This window comes from Chionomys nivalis, chromosome 1 (assembly GCF_950005125.1).
Source record: "Chionomys nivalis chromosome 1, mChiNiv1.1, whole genome shotgun sequence".
Classification (NCBI taxonomy): domain Eukaryota; kingdom Metazoa; phylum Chordata; class Mammalia; order Rodentia; family Cricetidae; genus Chionomys; species Chionomys nivalis.
Genome location: NC_080086.1, coordinates 102,167,583 through 102,188,694, shown reverse-complemented (window position 1 = coordinate 102,188,694; position 21,112 = coordinate 102,167,583). Strand labels below are relative to the sequence as shown.

General features: G+C 40.4%; 1 protein-coding gene across 3 annotated transcripts in view; it reads right to left on the bottom strand.

Moving 5' to 3' along the window:
- The window catches only part of Rock2 (Rho associated coiled-coil containing protein kinase 2), a 104,808-nt gene extending 84,462 nt beyond the window's left edge, over positions 1 to 20,346 (bottom strand). For 2 of the 3 annotated variants that reach the window (XM_057790219.1, XM_057790220.1), the window contains exon 1: positions 19,881 to 20,345. In XM_057790219.1, the coding sequence (XP_057646202.1) occupies positions 19,881 to 20,021 (141 nt within the window). In that variant the 5' untranslated portion in view covers positions 20,022 to 20,345. Of the gene's footprint in view, positions 1 to 19,880 lie in introns of all 3 variants that reach the window. The other variant, XM_057790218.1, reaches the window with a different exon arrangement.
- Between the last annotated feature and the right edge of the window lie 766 nt (positions 20,347 to 21,112).

Sequence of the window (21,112 nt, the reverse complement as noted above, 5' to 3'; positions counted from 1 at the left end):
AAACGAAGTATCCATCTGCTCTGTCCAGAGAAACACACTTAAATTTTCCTAAATGTATGGGATGGGAAATTTATCATTTAAGTATTTTAGGTTAAGGAGTCCGTTAAGTCAAGCATTTTAGAATAAGTACTTCATCTGGTGAATAGAAAACTGTATGTAGGACTACAAAAATTGGAGCAACGACCATTGAAGAAAAAAATGATACAGAAATGGTAGGACAGTCATTTGAGCAGGAAAGGAGCAAGCAGGGCAGCAAGAGAGAAACATGAACTATGATTAGGAGGTGCACTAGCAGGACTGGACTTCTGGCTTGACCCACGAGAAATGATAGAAGAAATACTGAAACCAAAGAGGCAGATTTGCAAGAGGAGGGGAAGTAATATAACTGTGATCTAACCTATGACAGACTATAGTGAACCAAGTAGAGATGCCAGCAGATGAATGCATCTCAGTCTAAAGCACCAACCCAAGCATGCAGGTGAATAAAACATAAGTCATCAACACATAAACGATCAAGCACCTGCAAATACACAGAGCTGGATAAGTTATAGAAGTAATCGTGGGTTCTTTCTAAGGGCATTTGGTTACTTATTTTGTTTATGAGACATTTGGACATCATTAACAAAATTAGAAATGAGAACTAAGAGAAGTTAAAGTCAGTAAGTTTGTCAGCTAGAAAGAAAGAGAGATCCAAAGGACAGTTGAGGAATCTTTCTGATGATAGGCAGAGCATCGTGTGAAACAGAAGGAAAGGAAGAGCAAATGGTATTAAGAAGATAAACTGGTGTGTCAAGAGACAGGAAATTTAAGGGCTCTCTCTCTTCTTGATGACTTCTATTTTCCAGGAAACAGGAACATCATCTGTAGGGGAGACTTTGTTTCTAAGTTGAAAAAAAGTCCTAACAAGAATTACCCTAGGGCCTTGATAGTCTCAGGGACTGGAGTCCAAGAGTCTCAGTATTGCTAAGCCAGTTAGTTGTCTGACTGTTCTCCATCACTACTCAACAAACAACTTTTGTGTAGAGCTGAGACAAACAGAGCTGGAACCTACATTGAGCCAGATGTATATAGTAGAGATTCACTGGTGCAAGGAAACAAGAGTTATAAAAGATATTTGAATTGATAGACATTGCACACTTGCCTTCTAGTGAAGGAAGCATTTAGGGGTGTTCAGGCCTTACATCTCAGAAGTCTGAACAGTAAGTTAGTGAAAAAATAAAGAAGCTTAGAGCAGGACTGGGAGCATGATCTAAAACAGCAAAGTGGATTTCAGGTAATGGTGAGATCCAGAACAGATCATGGGATTCAGTGAGTGAATTAAGTAAAGAGAAAGACAGTGAGGGGTGATGGAATTAGGAGACAAAACTGAGTACTCTGTCCACGTAACCACTAAGTTCATACTAAAGAGCAGTGCCAAACACTTATGGCAAGCCTGTGAGCCAGATGCCTATAACTTTAACAAATAAAATACAGACAAGTCACCAACAACTGATAGCCGTGAGGAGAAGTACCAGATGTATGGCCCAGGTACATCAATCAGACCGAGTAGGAATTCCAAGAGAAAGATATCAAGGATGCTGCAATGAAACACGGAAAGAAGGAACATATACACACACTGAGAGCAGAAGCTGCAAGTTCTGCAAGAGGGCTCTCCCTTAAAAACACAGGTGCTTATGGCAATGGGAAAGGAGACATTTGGGAAAGAATTTAAAGAAACAAACAAATGTATCAACCCCAGAACAAAGAAGAAAAGACTTTGTTTTGGAAGGAAGAACAGTAAGGGAAAAGACTAACCACAGAAGAGTCTTACATATAAAACAGAAAGAAGCAACTATGAAATGAAGCTGGTGGTTCAGACAACAGGTCCCAAGAGCTCTCTGTAAAAGAAGACAGCACCTCAGCAATCAGCCAGTGCCTGGAACAATTGCAATTAGGAAAGGGTCTGTCTGTTTCCAGTGTGAAAAGAAAAGGGAAAAAAATTTCATTCTCTCTGTAAAGAGCCAAATTAAATTCAGATGATTCTGTTGGATAATGAACATGTGCTGGCAGGGATGGAGAGATGACTCAATGGTTGCTCTTCCAGAGGACCAGGGTTAGATTCCCAGAACCCACACGGTGGCTCACAAACATCTGTATGTAACTTCCAGTTCCAGAGTACCTAATGCTTTCTTCTGCCCTTCATGGACACCAGGCAGGCACAAGGTTCAGACATACATAAAAGCAAAGCACCTTCATATATGAAATAAAAATAAACAGAGGCCATCAAGTTTAGAGTCAATTCCCACACCTCCTTCCTATCCAGAGTGCCCCAGACTTTAACTGTGTAAATTAGGGTGTTTCAAATATTAATAAGTTTACATAGTAAATAGGAGATAAGAAAGAATGTTCTAAGGCTGGTGGGATGGCTCAATAGGTAAAGATCCTTGTGACACACAAAGTCTGATGACCTTAGTTCAACCCAGAGGGTGGAAAGAAAAAACGGATTCTCAGAAGTTGTTCTCTGGCCTCCAAACACGTGCTAGGGTTCATGTGCACCTTCAAGCACACGTGTGCACATGCATACGTGTACACACACATACACACAAAGTTAATAAATGCTCTTTTAAAAAACTACATGTTAAAACTATCTGGGAAAGCAGTCATCATTTTATATGCATGAGATCAAAAGGAAAATAATGCCTTATGGCTATTAAATGCAAACAGCAAGAGGGATGTGCCCCAATAGCACAGGCCACAGTAAAAAGGCTGGGGGTTTATTGTGGTAGTACGAATGTAACTGGCCCCACATGGAGTGGCACTATTGGAAGGTGTGGCCTTGAAGAGTAGGTGTGGTCTTGTTGGAGAAATTGTGTCACTGTCGATCTCACATATGCTCAAAATATCATGCAGTGTTACAAACCACTTTCTGTTGCCTTCTGATCAAGATGTAGCCAGCACCATGTCTGCCAGCATGCCACTATGCCCCCGCCATGATAATGGATGGAGCTTCTGAAACTGTAAGACTCCACCTCAAGAAAATGTTTTCCTTTGTAAGAGTTGTCATGGTCATGGTGGTGTCTCTTGAAAGCAATAGAAGCCCTAAGACAAGCATGTATTACTTCTGTAATTTTTTAAAATGTTATTTATTTTGCTTTTGAGGTTTTGTGAAATTAAACTGAATAAGCCTGTCCCTAAGAACACTTTGCCAAGAAGATGGCATACTCATAGCATCTTGAGAGACAAAACTTCCAACAACTCCCCACCTCGAAAAAAGGGGGGGAGTAAATTTTTAAAAATATAATATTCTATAACTTTTTCAGAAAAAACTATCATAAATAAATTTTGAGCTAGTTTCATTTTCTTGGCTCTAAATTTAGCTATTTTTTTTTTATCATCTGTTCTCCTATTATGGAAATGTCTTAAAAATGAAAAACAACTTGTTTTCTAGAAGACTCCAAACCTTATGACTTTAATCTTTTTTAAAAAAAAAACATATTTTCTTTATTATATTTTATTTTATTGATTTATTTTTGAGATAGGTCTTACTATGTAGTCCTGGATAGCCTGAAACTCTCAATGTGGACCAGGCTATAAAATTAGTTAAATATTTAGGGCTTTATTATTTGTTTATCTTTTGAGACAGCATCTCATACAGCTCAGCCAGATTTCAAACTTGCTACAGAGCCAAAAATGACTTTGAATTTCTCATCTTCCCACCTCTGTAGAGGTTCACCACCCTCTGCTGATTTTATGTGGTGCTGGGGTTTAAGCACTCTACCAAGTCAACTACATCCTCTGCACCAACCGTTAGGACTCTAAAGATTCTTTTACTATGCCACCTCAGCCCTTCATAAATACTAATTACACATTGGCCAGGTGTGTGTGCTGTTTTATTAGCCAGGATAACTCAAGTATTAAAGAAGAAATGCTGCCATTCTTCTACAAGTTATATAATTATTATCTCAAAACAATCAATAAACAGTCTGGAGATGGTTCAACTATCAAGAGCACTAACTATTCTTCCACAGGACACAGATTTGATGCCCAGCACCTACATGGCAACTCAGAGCTACCTTGTTCCAGGAGATGCAATATCCTCTTCTGAACTCCAAGGGTAGCAGGTACACATATGATACACAGACATAATTGCATACAAAATACTCACACACGTAAAAAAAAAATCAATAAACACAACTTTACAAATTTCTACAATATATTCTCAAATTTCTACAAGACAATATATACATATTCCTTAATAACCAAAAACCAAAGAGCCACCCAGCAGAAAACCTGATACTGAAAGCACTTGGAAGAGCCAGGTGGTAGTGGTCAATGCTTTGAATCCTAGCACTCGGGAGGCAGAGGCAGACAGATCTCCTGAATTTGAGGCCAGCCTGGTCTACAGAGCGAGTTCCAGAACAGGCAGGACTGTTGCAGAGAATCCCTGTCTCAAAATACTACACACACACACACACACACACACACACACAAAATGTCCTTGGAAGACTAAAAAACATGGGCTTTGTACAAGCTACTGATAAACTATTTTTTCTAATTTTCTATGGAGAAAATCATTTTATTGCTTTATTCATTTATTTTGGGTTTTGGTTTTTTGAGACAGCCCTGGCTATCCTAGAACTTCCTTTGTAGACAGAGATAACCTCCAACTCATAGTCACCTGCCTCTGCCTCACAAGGCATGAGTACCTATGCCTGGCTGAGAAAATAATTTCAAGCATACATTTAAAATTCTATGCTCAGTTCAGTATTGCTTGGCATAATCAATAACTTAAAAGCTGCTTTGTATGTAAAATTACAAAATTGTTTTAAAAATAGGGATTATATTTACACTTTATTCTTGTTTTCTTGTTGTTGTTTTGGTCTTTTGTGTGTTTGTTTTTTGAGACAGGTTTTCTTTGTGCAGTCCTGGCTGTCCTAGAACTTGCTCTGTAGACCAGGCTGGCCTGAACTCAGAGATCTGCCTGCCTCTGTGCCACCACAACAGAATATATGAATGCTTCTGTTTTTTTAAACACAGTAATAATCACAGAATAGACACAGAACACCTTGCATTAGAAGATATAATCTGAAGGAACATACATTCAACTTTAAATTTCTAGTTAAGTTTTCCTCATGAATTAAGCTGACTCCATAACTATGGTCACCACTATTTTCCACTTTCCTATTCATTAAATGTGAAATGTCAAAATGACGTAGTTTGGGCTGAGGCTATGGCCCAGTTAATGAAATACTTGCTTCATACAAAGAAAGCCCTGGCTCCAGTCTCTAGCACTGTATATATGGGACATGATGGCACAGGCCATAATCCCAAAACCTGGGGGAGGTAGAGGTGGGAAGAACAAAAGTTAAAGGTCACCCTTTGCATGCTGCAAGTTCAGGCCAGTCTGGGATACATGAAATTTTGTCTCAAGAAATAAGCAGAATGTTTAAAAAAAAAAAAAATCAGAAGTTCAAGATCATTCTCTGTCACATAACAAATGAAACATTGGAGGCCAATGAGATGACTTATCCAGTGAAGGCACTGGTCACCAACCCAAAGACCTGAGAGTTCTAACCCTGGGACCCACACAGTGGAAAGAAGAGAACCAACTCCCCAAATGCACTGTACCATGTATACACCTACACAGGTACACATACACACACACACACACAAATTAATGTAAGATTCTAACTTACTACAAATAAGTTTTTAAGCATACTGTTTTCAACCTAGGATAAAGTGTAATGTTAGTTTTTATTTCATGAACACTTTATCACAACATATTTCTTTTTATTTTTACATGTATACTCCCTTTATGAAAGCCCAGCAAATTAAGGGAGAGAAGGAGGAATAGGCAGAGAAGTGAGCTAGCCTTAATCAATCCAATTTGTATGGAGTCCTAAAAGTGTGATAAAGTGTGATGGCACTGGCATACTTGGATATGTCAGCATTTTCCACATACACAGTTCTATCTTCTAAAAAAATTTTAAGAATCTGTGTCTGATTTTTTTTCACTTAGTACAAGAAAAAAAATGCACAGTGCCTCTCATCTTCTTCCTGAAGACTACTTGCATCACTACTCTAAAAATGTTGCCTTAATGCAAAGTCCTGGCTACCTCAGTCCATCTACTTCAGGAGACCTGACAAAGGGATCTCCACAGGAGACTCTCCATAGAAGGATCCCCGACAGGGATGTCCACAGAAGGATTTCCACAGGGAAATCTCCACACTAGGATCCCCACAGGAGTATTGCCACAATTAATACTTTATGATTTTTGCAAGAATTTCAACATACCAAAATTTATTTTCAGTAGCTCTTGAAAGAATTAGCTCAAGACAACTATGCTAATATATCTTACATATTTAAGATATTATACCCCCCACAAACAAACCAAGGAGGTGTGGTACTCTTTTAAATACAGCACTTGGGAGGCAGAGGCTGAGTAGTAATCTCAAAGAAAAAAAAATACACTACAACCAAAAATAATTTTAATTTATCTTTAACATGAATTTAACATGAAAGAAAAATCTAAATAAAAAATTCTTTACTAAAATTTCCCTCTGGATCTTAATAAAACCAAGGGTTATATTTAACAAAAAAAAATGAAGCAATTACAATCATCTAAGCTAAAGCTAAAAGGGCAAACTGGAATTTCAATAAAAATGAGTGTGACTTCTAGACGAGAAATGCCTAAAGCAAAGGCAAAATCCTAAAGTCCTATGCAGACACAGAATCCTCAAATAAGGCAGTATCTGAGAAAAAACCTGTATCTTGAAAAGACCCCCAAAATGTACATATTATAACCCCACAAATCAGCATGCAATGCCACCTGTGAACAAGAACAGACACATTATCTGTAGACTAATCTGCAGTCTTCAATGCCAAAGACAGAACAATGCAATAGTTACAACATGGCAGTTACCATTCTACAGGAAACTAGCTACTAAAGTAACAAAAGAATTGGGCTTGTTGTTGTTTTGTTCTGTTTTTCAAGTAGGGTTTCTTTGTTTAACAGTCCTAGCTATACTAGAACTAGCTCTGTAGACCAGGCTAGCCTTGAACTCACAGAGGTCCATGTGTGAGTCTCTGCCTCCCCAGTACTGGGATTAAAGGCAAGTGCCAAAAGAACTGTTTTTAATCTTTATGTAGAAAAGGAAGGTATAGCACCCTAACTGAAGTCATGATCACCGAATGTTTATAAACTTATTTCTAACACAGTTTAAAATAAAATTAAAATGAACCCAAAACAGAACCAAAAGAGTACAAAGGCCATGCTTACCTCAGAGTCCTCAACATGTGTTATTTTAAAATAACTAAACAAAATATGGTAGTACATGCCTATAATCAATCTTAGCACTGGGGAGGCTAAGGAAGGATAAAAGACAATTTGGGGTCATCCTGGACTACAACGTGGAAACCCTGGAGGGGAGGGGAAAGGAGGAAAAGAGAAGGGAGGGGAGGAGAGCCCAACTAGTTGAGTCTACTGCCTGTACCTGAGTTTACACAGTTCAAAACGATTTATTCATTACTCAGAAGTAAAAGGTTCCATAATCCAAAATTTACAAAAAAACAAAACAAAAAATTTTCTTAGCATCTCTTTCCATAAAAACATCTTAAATATATTGATTCAAACTAGACCACATTCATGGTACACTAGTAAAATTCAAAAGAAAAAGCAAGCAAGACATGGTAGAACATACCCACTGTCCTGCCTAAACCAGGAGCTAAGGCCAGAGGATAACTTGAGCTTAGGAGCTAGCTCAAAGTCAACCTAGCCAACACAGGGAGATTTTTTTTTTTAAACAAAGAATACAACTGAAATCTGCTTGTTACCAGCAAAGTACACTACAAGTACTATCATTCACTGATGGAAAGAGTGAAGTTGTACAGCCATTTTAGAAAATATTGGCAGTTTTTCAAAACTTAAACATAAGCTACCACATAACTACAATTTCACTCCTTGGAATCTCTCCAAGAGAAATAAAAACATGTCCTCACATATTATAAATTCATAAACAAAATGCAATATATAGTTCATGCAATAACATTCAGCAATAATAAAGAACAAAATACTAACACATGCTACAATACAGATGAACCTCAAAACATTATGCTGGGGAAAGAAGCCAGATACAATATTTTTTGCTATGGTTTAAAAGAGAAATCCTCACAAGTGTGGATATTTGAACAACCCCAGGTGGTGGTGCTGTTTGGAGAAGCTGTAAAACTTTAGGAGTTGCAGCCTTGCTGGAGGAAGTATGTTACTGGGAGTAGGCTTTGAGAGTAAAAAGCCTCCTTCCCTCACTTCCAGTTTGTTCTGTTACTACCTGCTTGTGGTTGGGGATGTGAGCTTTCTCACCTTCCTGTTCCTGCTTCCATGCCTGCCCCTTACTGCTACACCTCCTTGCCATAATAGACCTTTATTCCCTGGGAGTGTAAGCCAAAATAAACTTTCTTCTACAAAGTTGCCTTGGCCACAGTGTTTTATCACAGCAGCAGAAAAATAACTAATGCACTCTATGATACCATTTATGTAGAATTTACAAAAAAAGACAAATTTATAGAAGCAGATCTAGAGATAGGCCTGGAGTAAGGACTGACTGAGAACCTACACAATAGAATTTTAGGGGTAAAGATAACATGTTGTGGTGACAGATTTATTAAATTACAAACTTAAAATGGATTAATTCATAGGCTAAACACTACACCTCAAAGAAGCTGAGGAGCCAGGCATAGTAACACATTATTTTATTCCCAGCACTCAGGAGGCACAGGCAGGTGGGCTTTCAAGGCCAGCCTGGTCTACATAGCAAGTGCCAGGACAGCCAGAGTTACATAATAGAGACCCTGTCCCAAACAAAACAAAACAAAACAAAAAAGCCTAATGAAAATAAAAAGCTAGTGAACAATCAGTGAGAGTTTGATTTCAGACCTGATTCTAAGAACAAAGAGATAGAAGCATGCACACCGTCTATACGAGCAAATTATATTCATATATCCAACGAATATTAGTAAGGATTTACAAGCAAATATAGTATTATATATTACTCCCTTTCTCTAACTGCACACTACCTGTGTGTGTATACATATATATGTATATTTGTACAATTCAAAATTCATTTCCATAAATACTTTAAATATAGCATAAACATTTACATTTATTAGAAAAACATTAAAACATTAGTTAAAAGTCAAATAAAAATGTTAGTAATCATGGAGTTGATAAAACGGCTCAGTATGTAAAAGTACAGCTGTCATGTCTGATACCCTGAGTTTAATCTCTTAGTAGAAGGAGAGATTCCCAAAAACTGTCCGCTGACTTTCTCGTGACATGTCCACATACATGAATGAATATGACATGTAATAAAAGTTCTTTTGAAATAAAAGTAAACAGAATGCTTACTGTCTGAAAGCTTTTTCTTGTAAGGACATCTAGATTTCTTTTTTCGGTTTTTTCAAAATAAGGTTTCTCTGTGTAAGCCCTGGCTGGGTGTCTCCCTAGTGCTAGAGGAGACATCTGGATTCTTGATCAAAATCTCTTACACCCTTGGAGACTTTTGTTTTCAATTTTGTTAATAAGCAAATATTACTACTAACAGCCAATATACTCTTTTAAGGATTAACCTGTAAGATACCACCAGCATTTCACCTGCTCTTGAACATGAAATGCTGACTAACATAGGAATCACCTGCCTCCACAGGGAGCTAGATGTGATTAACTAGAAAGAAGCTAGTGCAGGGGAACAGATGACACACAAATGATTAAGGGCTGTTCAACCCACATAGTGTTCACGTAAAACACAGAATAAAATTAGCTTTTATCTTTCTCTAGACAGTTTCAGAACAACTTAGAAAATGCCTATATTACAATTTACATTTCCTACAATATCAATTGTTCTAACTGACCAAATCTATCCTCTCAGTATACAGATGTTTGCCTATCTTCCTTCTTATGGATAGACTAGAGCCAAATGCAAAAACATACCAAAATGTTTACTTGGGGTCACTTCTAGAGGGAATACACCTCTAAAGATATCACTTCTATTACTTAACACTGAATTATTTTTTAATTCAACAAATAGCTAAAGAACATAACAGGGCCAGGCGGTGGTGGCGCATGCCTTTAATCCCAGCACTTGGGAGGCAGAGGCAGGTGGATCTCTGTGAGTTCGAGACCAGCCTGGTGTACAAGAGCTAGTTCCAGGACAGGTTCCAAAACCACAGAGAAACCCTGTCTCGAAAAACCAAAAAAAAAAAAAAAAAAAAGAACATAACAGGACGACAAAAAGCATCTATCTCCTAATAGTTTACATCCTATGCATTAAATAAAAATAAACTCACAAGTCAAGTGTTGTCCCCACGCCTATAGGCCCAAGCACTCAAGAGGCTAAGGTAGGAGATTCATGAGTTCAGGGACAGACTGGACTACAAAGGGTGTTCTAGACCAGTTGGCTACATGGTGAGCTCTTGTGTTCAACAATAATGAACAAGTAACAGAGAAGGCCAAGATGTATAAAAAAGACAATACTTTGTTACTACAAGAGTTCTTCACCTTCACCGGGTGGTGGTGGCGGCCTTTAATCCCAGCACTAGGGAGGCAGAGGTAGGCAGAGTTCTTCCAGTTCAAGGCCTGCCTGGTCTACAAGAGCTAGTTCCAGGACAGGCTCCAAAGCTACAGAGAAACCCTGTCTCGAAGAAACATGACCTAAGTATTAAAGCAGGCTTGCTTCTATCAAAAGAAGGCTCTTCTCATCTGTAGAGCTAAAAACTAACTTCAATAATAAAGTGTTAGAAACTAGTTCCCAATTTATAATCCCTTAAAAATAAATTTTCTATCACTTACATCATAACTAAAGTTGCCCAAAAATCTTTTCCAGAATAAAGTAAACTACGGCATTAAATAAAAAGTGATCAAGTGTAAAGCACTTTTGGTACCTGGAAAACAAGCCATAAAGTTCCCTTGAACTTAGAAATATTCTTCGAGAGTTGACACCAATGAACCAAAAAGCAGCACTAATATCCCAGAGAAAGAAGAGGAGAATAAATATGAGAATGGGGAGAACAGAACACTTTCCAAGAAGGTAAATGAAGTCATTTATAACCAGCCAACTGTAGCCCTGCCCAAGAACATCTACATTATGGAATCACACCTTGAAGGGGCAGGAAGCACAGATGCAAGGACAGCTCCCAGCTAGGATAAGGATAAAGAACAGGCAGCCACCATGACTTGACTGTAGCTTGCACATTAAGCACCACATAATAAACTAGTCCACTAATGGCAAGTGTCCTTTTGTGGGTTTTGTTTTTTACATGTACTGTGTATATGCATGTCATAGTGCACATGTAGAGATCAGAGGACAACTTGTGGGAGTCAATCAATCCTTTATCTTTATTATTGTTTTTCTTGAGTTATACATTTTTCTCCACTCTCCTCCCTTCTTTTTGTCTACCACGTAGGCTCCAGTGATCAAGCTCAAGGTAACTATGCTTGGCAGCAAGCACCAACTGAGCTATCCCACCAGCCCTCTAAATTCTCAGTGACAACTCATCAACTTTCTCTTCCCCAGCAACCCTCATCATAAACAGTACAGAATCATTTGACGTATAAGATGCATCCTGTCTTCCACGAAAAAGCTAAAAAGAAATGGGTTTTAAACAAAGCTTGATTAGACAACATAACCATGACTCAGGATTTGAAGACGTCTATTAAGAAAACACACTATATTAGTAAACTGATTTTTAGCAAAGATGCTAAAGCAAACCAGCAAAAAAGGAAAAACACTTTTCTCAAAAAAAAAAAGTGCTGAGAAAGTAGTGAGTTAACTAGATAGTTATGTGGAAGAAAAAAAGAAAATCTGCTTCAACCCTAACACTCACAACACACACACTAAACTTGGTGAAATATACCAGAGGCCTATATATAAAGGTGAAATCATGCAGTTTCTAAAATAAAAGCAAAAGAGGGTATTTCCATGTCATAGGGCTAGGCAACAATTACTTGGGCAGAAAAAGCAATAACCTTTTAAAATTGGTTAAAAACATACATACCACAGACTGAGAAGAAAGCATTGAAAAAACAAATTTCACAGCATTCCCTTTATACAAAAAAAATCATTTCTATATCTAGCACATAAAAAAACTGTACAATAACAGTCCAACTTTTCAAAAGAGCAGACATTCTAACAGATGATTCACATATAGTTATATATAAATAATATGTATGGTAGTCAAAAGGGATATGCAAATTACACCACAGGATTTTTTTTTCATGTTAGGGAAGATGTGGAAAAACTGGAATTCTCCCTAATGTGTTACTGACACAAGTGTAAAATAATGTAGCTATTTTAAAAAGATCTTGCCATTTCCTAAAAAGCAAATATACACATACCCTGTGACACAGCAATTCTACCACAATATCAACCCAAGAGAAATGAAGTTAAAACATGCCCTTACAAAGGCGTAGCACTAATTGCAAATTTTTTTAAAAGGCAGGATCTCCCTATATAGATGTAGTTGGCCTGGAACTCACTGGTTAGACCAGGCTGGCCTCAAAGTCATAGAGCTCTGCATGCTTCTGACTCCCAAATGCTGGGATTAAAGGCATTTATCATCATGCCCAGCTAATAATGTTTATTAAATTTATCTAGAATATTTACATTATTAATTTATATTTATATCACAATATTGTTAAATTTAAAATCTGTGTATTAATATTCATTACTGACTATAATACATTTTAATGTTCTATAATTATAAATGTAAAATTATAATATTATGTGTATGTAACATATATAAATTTATAATATTTATTAAAAACAAAACCAGAAGTAGACATGGTAGAACATACCTGTAACCCTAGCACTCAAGCAGCTGAAGCAGGAAAATCATAAATTAGAGCCCTGTCTAGGCTAATTAGCTAGACCCTTTCTCAAAAACAAAAAAAAAAAAAAATAGCCCATGCCAGTTAAAAGAAAATAGCTGAATGACTGTGATTTACATATAAAACAAAATATAATCTGGCAATAATGGGATAGCATGCTAATACACAAAATATCATGCATTAATCTCAAAACATCTGCTAAGGTAAAGAAGTCAGACACAGGCAGGAAAGCACTACTATACAATCTCACTTGTATCGTGTGCTACAAGAGATAATAGTAACAGTTCAAACAAAAAAATATCACACAAACATGGAGGGGAGAAAAATGTAATTTTAAAAACAAAAATAAAAAAGAATGGAATGTGAAGCTGGTCTAAAAGATACATGGGTTGGTACTAATGCTCCTTATTTTTAAAGATTTGAATTATGGGTACTTTTTTTTAAGAAAAAAAAAATCTATGTATAGTTAAGGTCTGTGCAAATTTAATCTTTTTTTCCTCCTTATTTTCGTTCTGCAGGCAGCTCAGGCTAGCCCTTCTCACCATGCAGCCTTGAACTCACAGTAGTCCTTCTGCTTCATCCTCTGGTGCTGGATTACAGTCATGCATCAGCTAAATTCTGATGTAATGAAACGCATGCTGAAATTTAAGTACCTAACTTAAATTTAGGCCTCTAACTTAAGTGGATGGGAACCCAGGACTGTAGTGATAAATGGGTAAAGAGATGATTGAGAAGATTTAGTATAAGAGAAATTGAGAAGATTTGGTACAGTGGTACATGGCTGTCCACTGTCAATTTTTACAACTCTATTCCCAACAGAAGTCTGTGGAAATTCTGTGTGGGTTCCAGGAGCCCATAACAGCAAAACATACAGAACTACCTAAATATCCTTTAAATAGGGTGGTACTGTGGAACAATCTTTGTACACTGTAAACATCTATTACTCTCAACCATTAATAAAGAGCTGACTGGTCTATAGCTGGGCAGAAAGAGATTGGGCAGGAAAGCCTAGACTAGGAGGACGCTGGGAAAGAGGGCGGAGTCTAGGGAGTCAAGAGAAAGGCACAGAGGAAGCAGATGTACATTCCAAGCCACATGGTAGAACACAGATAAAAATATTGGTTAAGCTGTATGAGCTAGTTAGTAACAAGCCTAAGCTACTAGCTGAGCATTTATAATTAATATTAAGTCTCTGTGTGGTTATCCTAAGCACTGTGATAAGTATTTTCATGGAGTTGTGGCTATTCACCTAGCATGTGTAAGAACTACCAAAAATAAAATTTCTGTAAAAATTTTCATATAGTTGGCAGGTACCAGTCCTAATAGGTGTTTTGGGCCCAACCAGATGGCTCAGCAGCTACAACTGGCAGGACAGATATGACCTGTGGTCCGACGAGAATTCTATCTACAGAGCGGAGCTACACTTTAACTTATTATGGCAATGAAAATGAATAAACCACAGGGAGGCAACTCTCAGAATCACACAACTAAAAACCCAAGTCAGAATGAGATGATGGTTCAGTGGTAGAGACCTTGACCAGCATGTGTGTTCTAGTTTCAATATCCTAGCACCCACCATAGAGCAGAAATGAAAACATAAAATTGATAACATCTTATGAAGTTTAAAAGACAAGCAAAGCCGGGCAGTGGTGGCGCACGCCTTTAATCCCAGCACTCGGGAGGCAGAGGCAGGCGGATCTCTGTGAGTTCGAGACCAGCCTGGTCTACAAGAGCTAGTTCCAGGACAGGCTCCAAAACCACAGAGAAACCCTGTCTCGAAAAACCAAAAAAAAAAAAAAAAAAAAAAAGCAAAATTAAGTAGGAGATACATATAAAGTGGTAATCTAAAACGTAAAACAGAGCTGTGGGAAAGAAAAAACAAGGCCTGAATCAAGCGACAACACTGCTAGAGGTGACTATAATGTAAGATGCTTCAAAATTCACATTTTTATGCTGTATCTGAAATACTGTCAAATTCAATAGGGAAAGCAAGATTCAGATTCTGAGCAAGGGTCGGCAAAAATAAAATATTCAGACTTTAACACTGACCGTTCTTTTGTGTCTGTGACAGGGTCGTAACATGTAGACCTACTGGCCTGGCACTTGTTATATAACCCAGACTGATCTCAAACTCACTACAATCCTCCTGCCTCAACTACCAGAATGCTGGGATTTCAAGCATGTACCATCACATGCAGCTTTGCACTATTCCTTGGAACTATTTAAGGGTATATATATACACACACACACACACAAACACAGGTATGTTTCCTTACTTTGTGTACACTACCAGCCTTACTCTGGGACCAAGATTCTTCAAACGAGAGATTTTTTTTTCTTCAAACTTTAAATAGTAATACAGTACATATGCTGTAAATTTCCTAGAACCTTCTTGGGGATATGACAGCATCCTGAAACCAAGATACTAGTATTTCTCCAGTGAAAGCTACTATCATTTACACTGAGTACAGTGCACAGACTCCAAACACTCTAAGAAAGGATTGAGTAAGAAGTTGCCATTAAAAAAAAATAAATTTTGGTAAAAATTTATTTTCAGAGTTGTTCATGTACCAAAATTATACATAAAGGATTATGGACTCAACTTGGTCTAAACAGTAAATTTCACACACCACTAAAGCCAATTAATTTTCTCTATGGTTTGGAAGTTTTAGGAAATGTAAGTTTTAAAGTAATTAATCTGTATATTATAAATGTCCACCTCTACTTCACAAATGAACATGTACAAAAAGCTTTTCATCTTTTATTCTATTTAATTTTTATTGCATCTTCACAATAGTCTCAGTCATTACTTGCAGGGAGGAGTAAACACTTGCAATTGTACTTGAATTGTGTGAGGAGCCAGCACTAAATGGAAAGATCCTAAGCACTGTGATAAGTATTTTCATGGAGTTGTGGCTATTCACCTAGCTTGTGTAAGAACTACCAAAAATAAAATTTCTGTAAATATTTTCATATAGTTGGTAGGTACCAGTCTTAATAGGTGTTTTGGGCCCAACCAGATGGCTCAGCAGCTACAGGCACTTGCTGCCAAGCCTGGCAGCTTTAGTTTGATTACTGGAATCCACATGGTGGATGGAGAGAACTGACTCCTACAGACAGTCCTCTAACCTCTGTGCCTATGCCGCGACACACAACGTCCCACGCAAAACCAGACAAATCGATAAATAAAATGTAAATTAATTTAATAGGTTAATAGGTATTTTGTTTTTCAACCCATTGAAATTGTAAATAAATGTTTGATCATCTTTACCCATTCACAAAAACCTAGGTACTACAGGCTACTTACTATGACTTCATACTCTCTGAAAGAACAAAATAAAATCCCAAAACACAAACCCTAAGACCTTTCTCCAGCACGTGTTAGTTAACTAAAATACAACAGGCAAGCAATGTGAGGGTCTCCGACAACACAAATTATTTACCCAAAGGTTTCAAACACTACAAATGAGTATCACTTAAGGTCCTCCCTTAAAATATTTCAACACTGACCTTCAAAAAAAGCTCAGTGGATAAAGTTACTTCTCATAAAGCCTTGACAACCCCATGACTTGAGTCTGGTCCCTAGAACCCACATAATAGAAGGAAAGAATTGACTCCCAAAAGTTGTCCTTTGACCTCCACACGGGTACCATAGCAGGGCACACATCGTCAAACTCACGCAAACTAAATGTTTTGTTTTGTTTTTAAAATTACAGAAGCAAATCTCTCTGAAAACTATTTTTATATAATATAAAGCAGCTCACAATCTGCAACTTCAAAAGAGTTGCTTATTTTGGAGCCAAATAAAGCAACTAGCCTCTGCAAAGAAACGAGATAATTTAGTCTGTACACTGATAGTGTCCTGGAATCCAGCCCTATATATGCACAGCAATGATTAGTACTTATGATGTCAAGCTCAAAATGAAAATGGCATGCATCTAAAACTGTGTAACAAGAATATCTGTAACAAAAATCATTTCCTATATCAAAGAAAACATAAAGCTAGCAAAAATGTGTCAAATGCACATAGGAGAAGTGAAATGAGTGTAAAGACATCATGTATCAGGCACTGGCTAACATTTTACATCTTATCGTGTGCAACTTTTCCTATGAATGGTTTGCCCAGTCTACTGAAAACGTTTTACAGAAAATTCTAGTATACTTCATCATCTCATGCCATTTTTAGCAATACAGAGCTTCCAATGGTGTTATATCTAAGCTTCTGAATATAGTAACCAAACTCCATGTTGCGTTTGTATCAGATTATTAAAGATATTTTTTCTAGGCTGGGTAATGGTGGCATATGCCTTTAACCCTAGCACTTGGGAGGCAGAGTTAGGTGTATCTTTGTGAGTTCAAAGCCAGCCTGGCCTACTGATAGAGTCCCAGGACACCAAAGCTACACAGAAAAACCCTGTCTCAAAAAAACAGATAGAGATAGAGACTGACTTTCCAGAATAAAACCAAAAGAAATGCAACGTTAAGTCAACAGTAATTGTGAAATATAGCTCATAGTACTTGCAAATCTTTAAAGTGATAACAGCTATTATTCCATGAACTTTTTTAAAAAAAATTATAAAAAATTATATTGTTTTAAAGACTAATTTATAGAGTTACAATTTGGAGAGATGAAAAGGTTGTGAGGATGAATGCCAGTGATGGTTGGCACAATGTCAATGTACTTAACATCACCCAACTGTGCACTTAGACATGGTTTAAATAGCAAATTTTACATATACTATTACCACAATGAAAATGTTACTTTGTTTTAGGTGTTTGATGAAACACCACAGCCATACCAACTTGAGAAGGAAAGAGTTTATTTAGCTCACACTGCCACACCACGGTTCATCATCAAAGAAATCAGAATAGGAACTCAAACAGGACAGAAATCTGGAGGTATGAGTTGATGCAGAGGCCATGGAGGGGAACTGCTTACTGGCTGGCTCCCCGTGGTTTGCTGAACCTGCTTTCTTATAGAACCCAGGACCACCATCCCAGGGATGGCACCACCCACAGTGGGCTGGACCCTCCCCCATCAATCACTAGTTAAGAAAATGCTCCACAACTGGATCCCATGGAGGCATTTTCTCAATTGAGGGTCCCTCCTTTCAGATGACTCTAGCTTGGGCCAAGCTGACATAAAACTAGGCAGCACATAATTCATTCTAGTATTGCATAATAAAATATACATAACTGATATGATATTATCACTTTAATGATGTTTCAACTTCTTTCCATGTACAATAGAGGCACCAGGCACCTCACTCCAAAGGTATAAAGAGCACATTTTTGACTTGGTAACACTTGGCACTCCAGAATCACACCTATACTGGTTCTCAATGGCATGTCATCAAGGAAGAACAGCAGTAAGCTTGCTGTCAAATGAGCATCTAGTTTCAACCTAACAGCAGTATGTCACCTTAACAAACATGGGTCTTGACTGTACTAGGTACTCAAGGAAGGAACTAAAATGTTCCTGACCACATGCAACAATTTAGGAAATATTTTAATTTAATTAAAACAAAATGGCCATGTCAACAGGTATAAACCTTAGTTTCAAACTCAAAATAACACTAATAATGATGAGTAACATCACTAACAAGAGATGAATATGAAATGGAAACCACTTCTATCTGGGATTGAGGATGAACCCGGTGAAAACTTGAGGTTTACAGATACTATTTTTAACTGAATTTTCTGGCCTAGGATCAAAGTTTTGCTAGCAAAATGCCAAAGTGAAAATGCTGGCAGTGACGCCTGAGAAGCTTTGTTTTATCTACAGAAAGGCTATGACCTCCATGCAACTAATCCTACTCTGAACCAAAGAATTCCAAAAAACTGTCCCGCAAGAACACACGAACCCTCTACCAAGCAAAAAAATAAATAAATAAAACTCTTCCCCACTCCCCGGCCCCGCCCCCCAGGCAAAATCTCTACATTCTACACATGCAACAGAAAGATACCCACTCTCTAGTCAGTTCCTGCACTGCGGCCAAACACGACTGAGTCACTACAAATGATTCCAGAAACCTCAAAGGACAACCAACGGCCTCAGAAGAAAAGTTAGTCGGTGGAAAGGGAGGAGGCAGTTTTTCATCAGTCACCAGGCTTCTCCTAGCTGGGTCCAGAACTGACATGCTTTCTGGCACACGCTGCCTATCACCCACCCTTCAGCTCGTCCTCCAAAGCTAATAACCTGAGTATCTTTTTCGACTCCTCCTCCTCGGGATACATGTTCACACCATTTTCCCCCCAGAAATGCATCTCTAGCTGCACACGAACCAAATTTGTTTGCCAAACATAATTGCTTCCCCCAAGACCAGAAGTATGCCAGCATTCTACGCGGCGTTTATTGGAAAACGTGTTGTTTTCTTAATCCAGTTCCAGCCTTCATCTATCTAGCAGCCTTCCCAAGGTTCTTAATTTGGATTTTGAGGGCTATGGGAAAGACAAGATGAACGGAGGAGATTTATTCCATCCTACAACTCAGACTCGTTTCTTGGCTTCGGAGTAACAATCTCCGGAAATTTAATTTACATAAATTCAAATGCACTAAATAGCTACTATGGCATGTCCAAGAGCAACTCAAAACGCGAACTTGAGCTGTGCGTTCCCAGATTCCTGACCAAGAGGACGGAGTGAGGGCAGCTCTTTGTCATGTACCCCAGGTGGCACTACCAACACGGAGAGAGCATCGGGTTTCTTTCTCCCTCGATTTCACCCTAGATCCCACGCTGCGTGACACTTTCAAACTGGCTCGTCTGGGGTAGGAAGCACAACCAATCCTCCACCTTTCCGTCCCAAACCGACTGGGTAGGCGGGAAGAAGCCCAGGGGTGTTTCCTCCCAGCGCGCTCCAAGAAAGGGGCGGCCGAGGTGACACCCGCTCCAGTGGGAGGTGGACCGGAGGATCCCAGGTGGGGTCTCCCAGCCCCCCGGGTAGCCGGAAGCTGGGCGGGTGAGCCAAGGAGGGGGGAACCAGTCAAGTCGGGGAGCTCCCTCCCAAGCCGGCACCTACCAGCAAGCTCTCCACGTTGATGGGCGAGCGAGGGTCTCGGATCAGCGCCTCCAGCTTCCTCTGGCGGCTCGCGCCCGCCCCGTCCCCCGGCGCGGCCTCAGGGGCGCCGGGCATTTTCCCCGTCGGCGGGGGCCGGCTCATGCCGCTTCGCCGGGCCTAGCGCCGCCCGCGGAACCTCCGCCCGGGCCCGCCGCGCGCCGCTGTCTGAGGAGCCGCCCGGCCCGGCCGGGAGCAGCGAGGCACACGGCGTCCCCGCCCCTCAGCCGCACGCGCGCCGCCCGGCCCGTAGCGAGCTCGCCAGGACCCGGCGGGCGGGAGCGGGAAGGGGCCCGCGCCGCGCCGCCCCGCCCTCGGGGCTCGGGCCGCTAGGGCCGCCGCCCGGCCGTCCGCATGTCGCCGCCGGCCGCCTCGCGCGCACACAAGCCCGCTCCCCTCACATACACACCCACACACACACAGTCCGCACCGCGGCCCTCCTCGGCCGCGCGCCGCCGCTACCCACAAGCCCCTCCGCCCGCGGCCGGCCGCGCGCGCCCCCGCCCCGCCCACCCGGGCGCGTCCCCGCAGCGCGCCCCGCCCCCTGGCCTCCGGCCCTGCCCCCTCCGCCGAGTAGCGCTCTACGCTGCCGAGCTTCTTTTCCGCTCTTCTCACCCCCGCCCCCCCCCAACCTCGGCCGGTCTCTCTTCCTCGTCTGGCCCGTTCCCGGGGTAGTGAGGCCGGATTCGTGGCAGCGCCGGCCCCCGTAGTCCCCGCCGCGTATCCCGTGTCGCCGGCCGGACCCTGCGGCCTAGCTGACGTCCTTGCCCCCCGCCCGCCGGGTACGCCTGACTCAGCGCGTAACTATGCAAGCCGCGCCGAACTCCGGCGCCCTGGGTCAGCGCCCTTTCCCGGGCCTGCTCGCCTTGGGCCGTGGCCTGGGGCTTCAGGGGGCGGTGAAGCCGCGCCCCTAGCCTGCGCTTAAAGTCTGGGACTTGCTCGATTTCTGAGTCCCCGGGCGGGGAGGCCTTAAGGAGTTGCTCCCGCCTCCGGGCACTGATCTTGGGCTTTCCCTTTGTGCCCTTCCCTGAGCGCGGTGTCCGCCTGGCTCTAGACCTTAGACCCTGGCCAGGCGAAGGGAACGAGAGGGCAATGGGGAAGCGCTTCTGCATTCACAGGGGCCTTGCTTTGGGGCTGAAAGAAGGGCTACTTCTCTGCATTCCTGCCCTCTCATTGCCCTCGAGCCATTGGTCAGA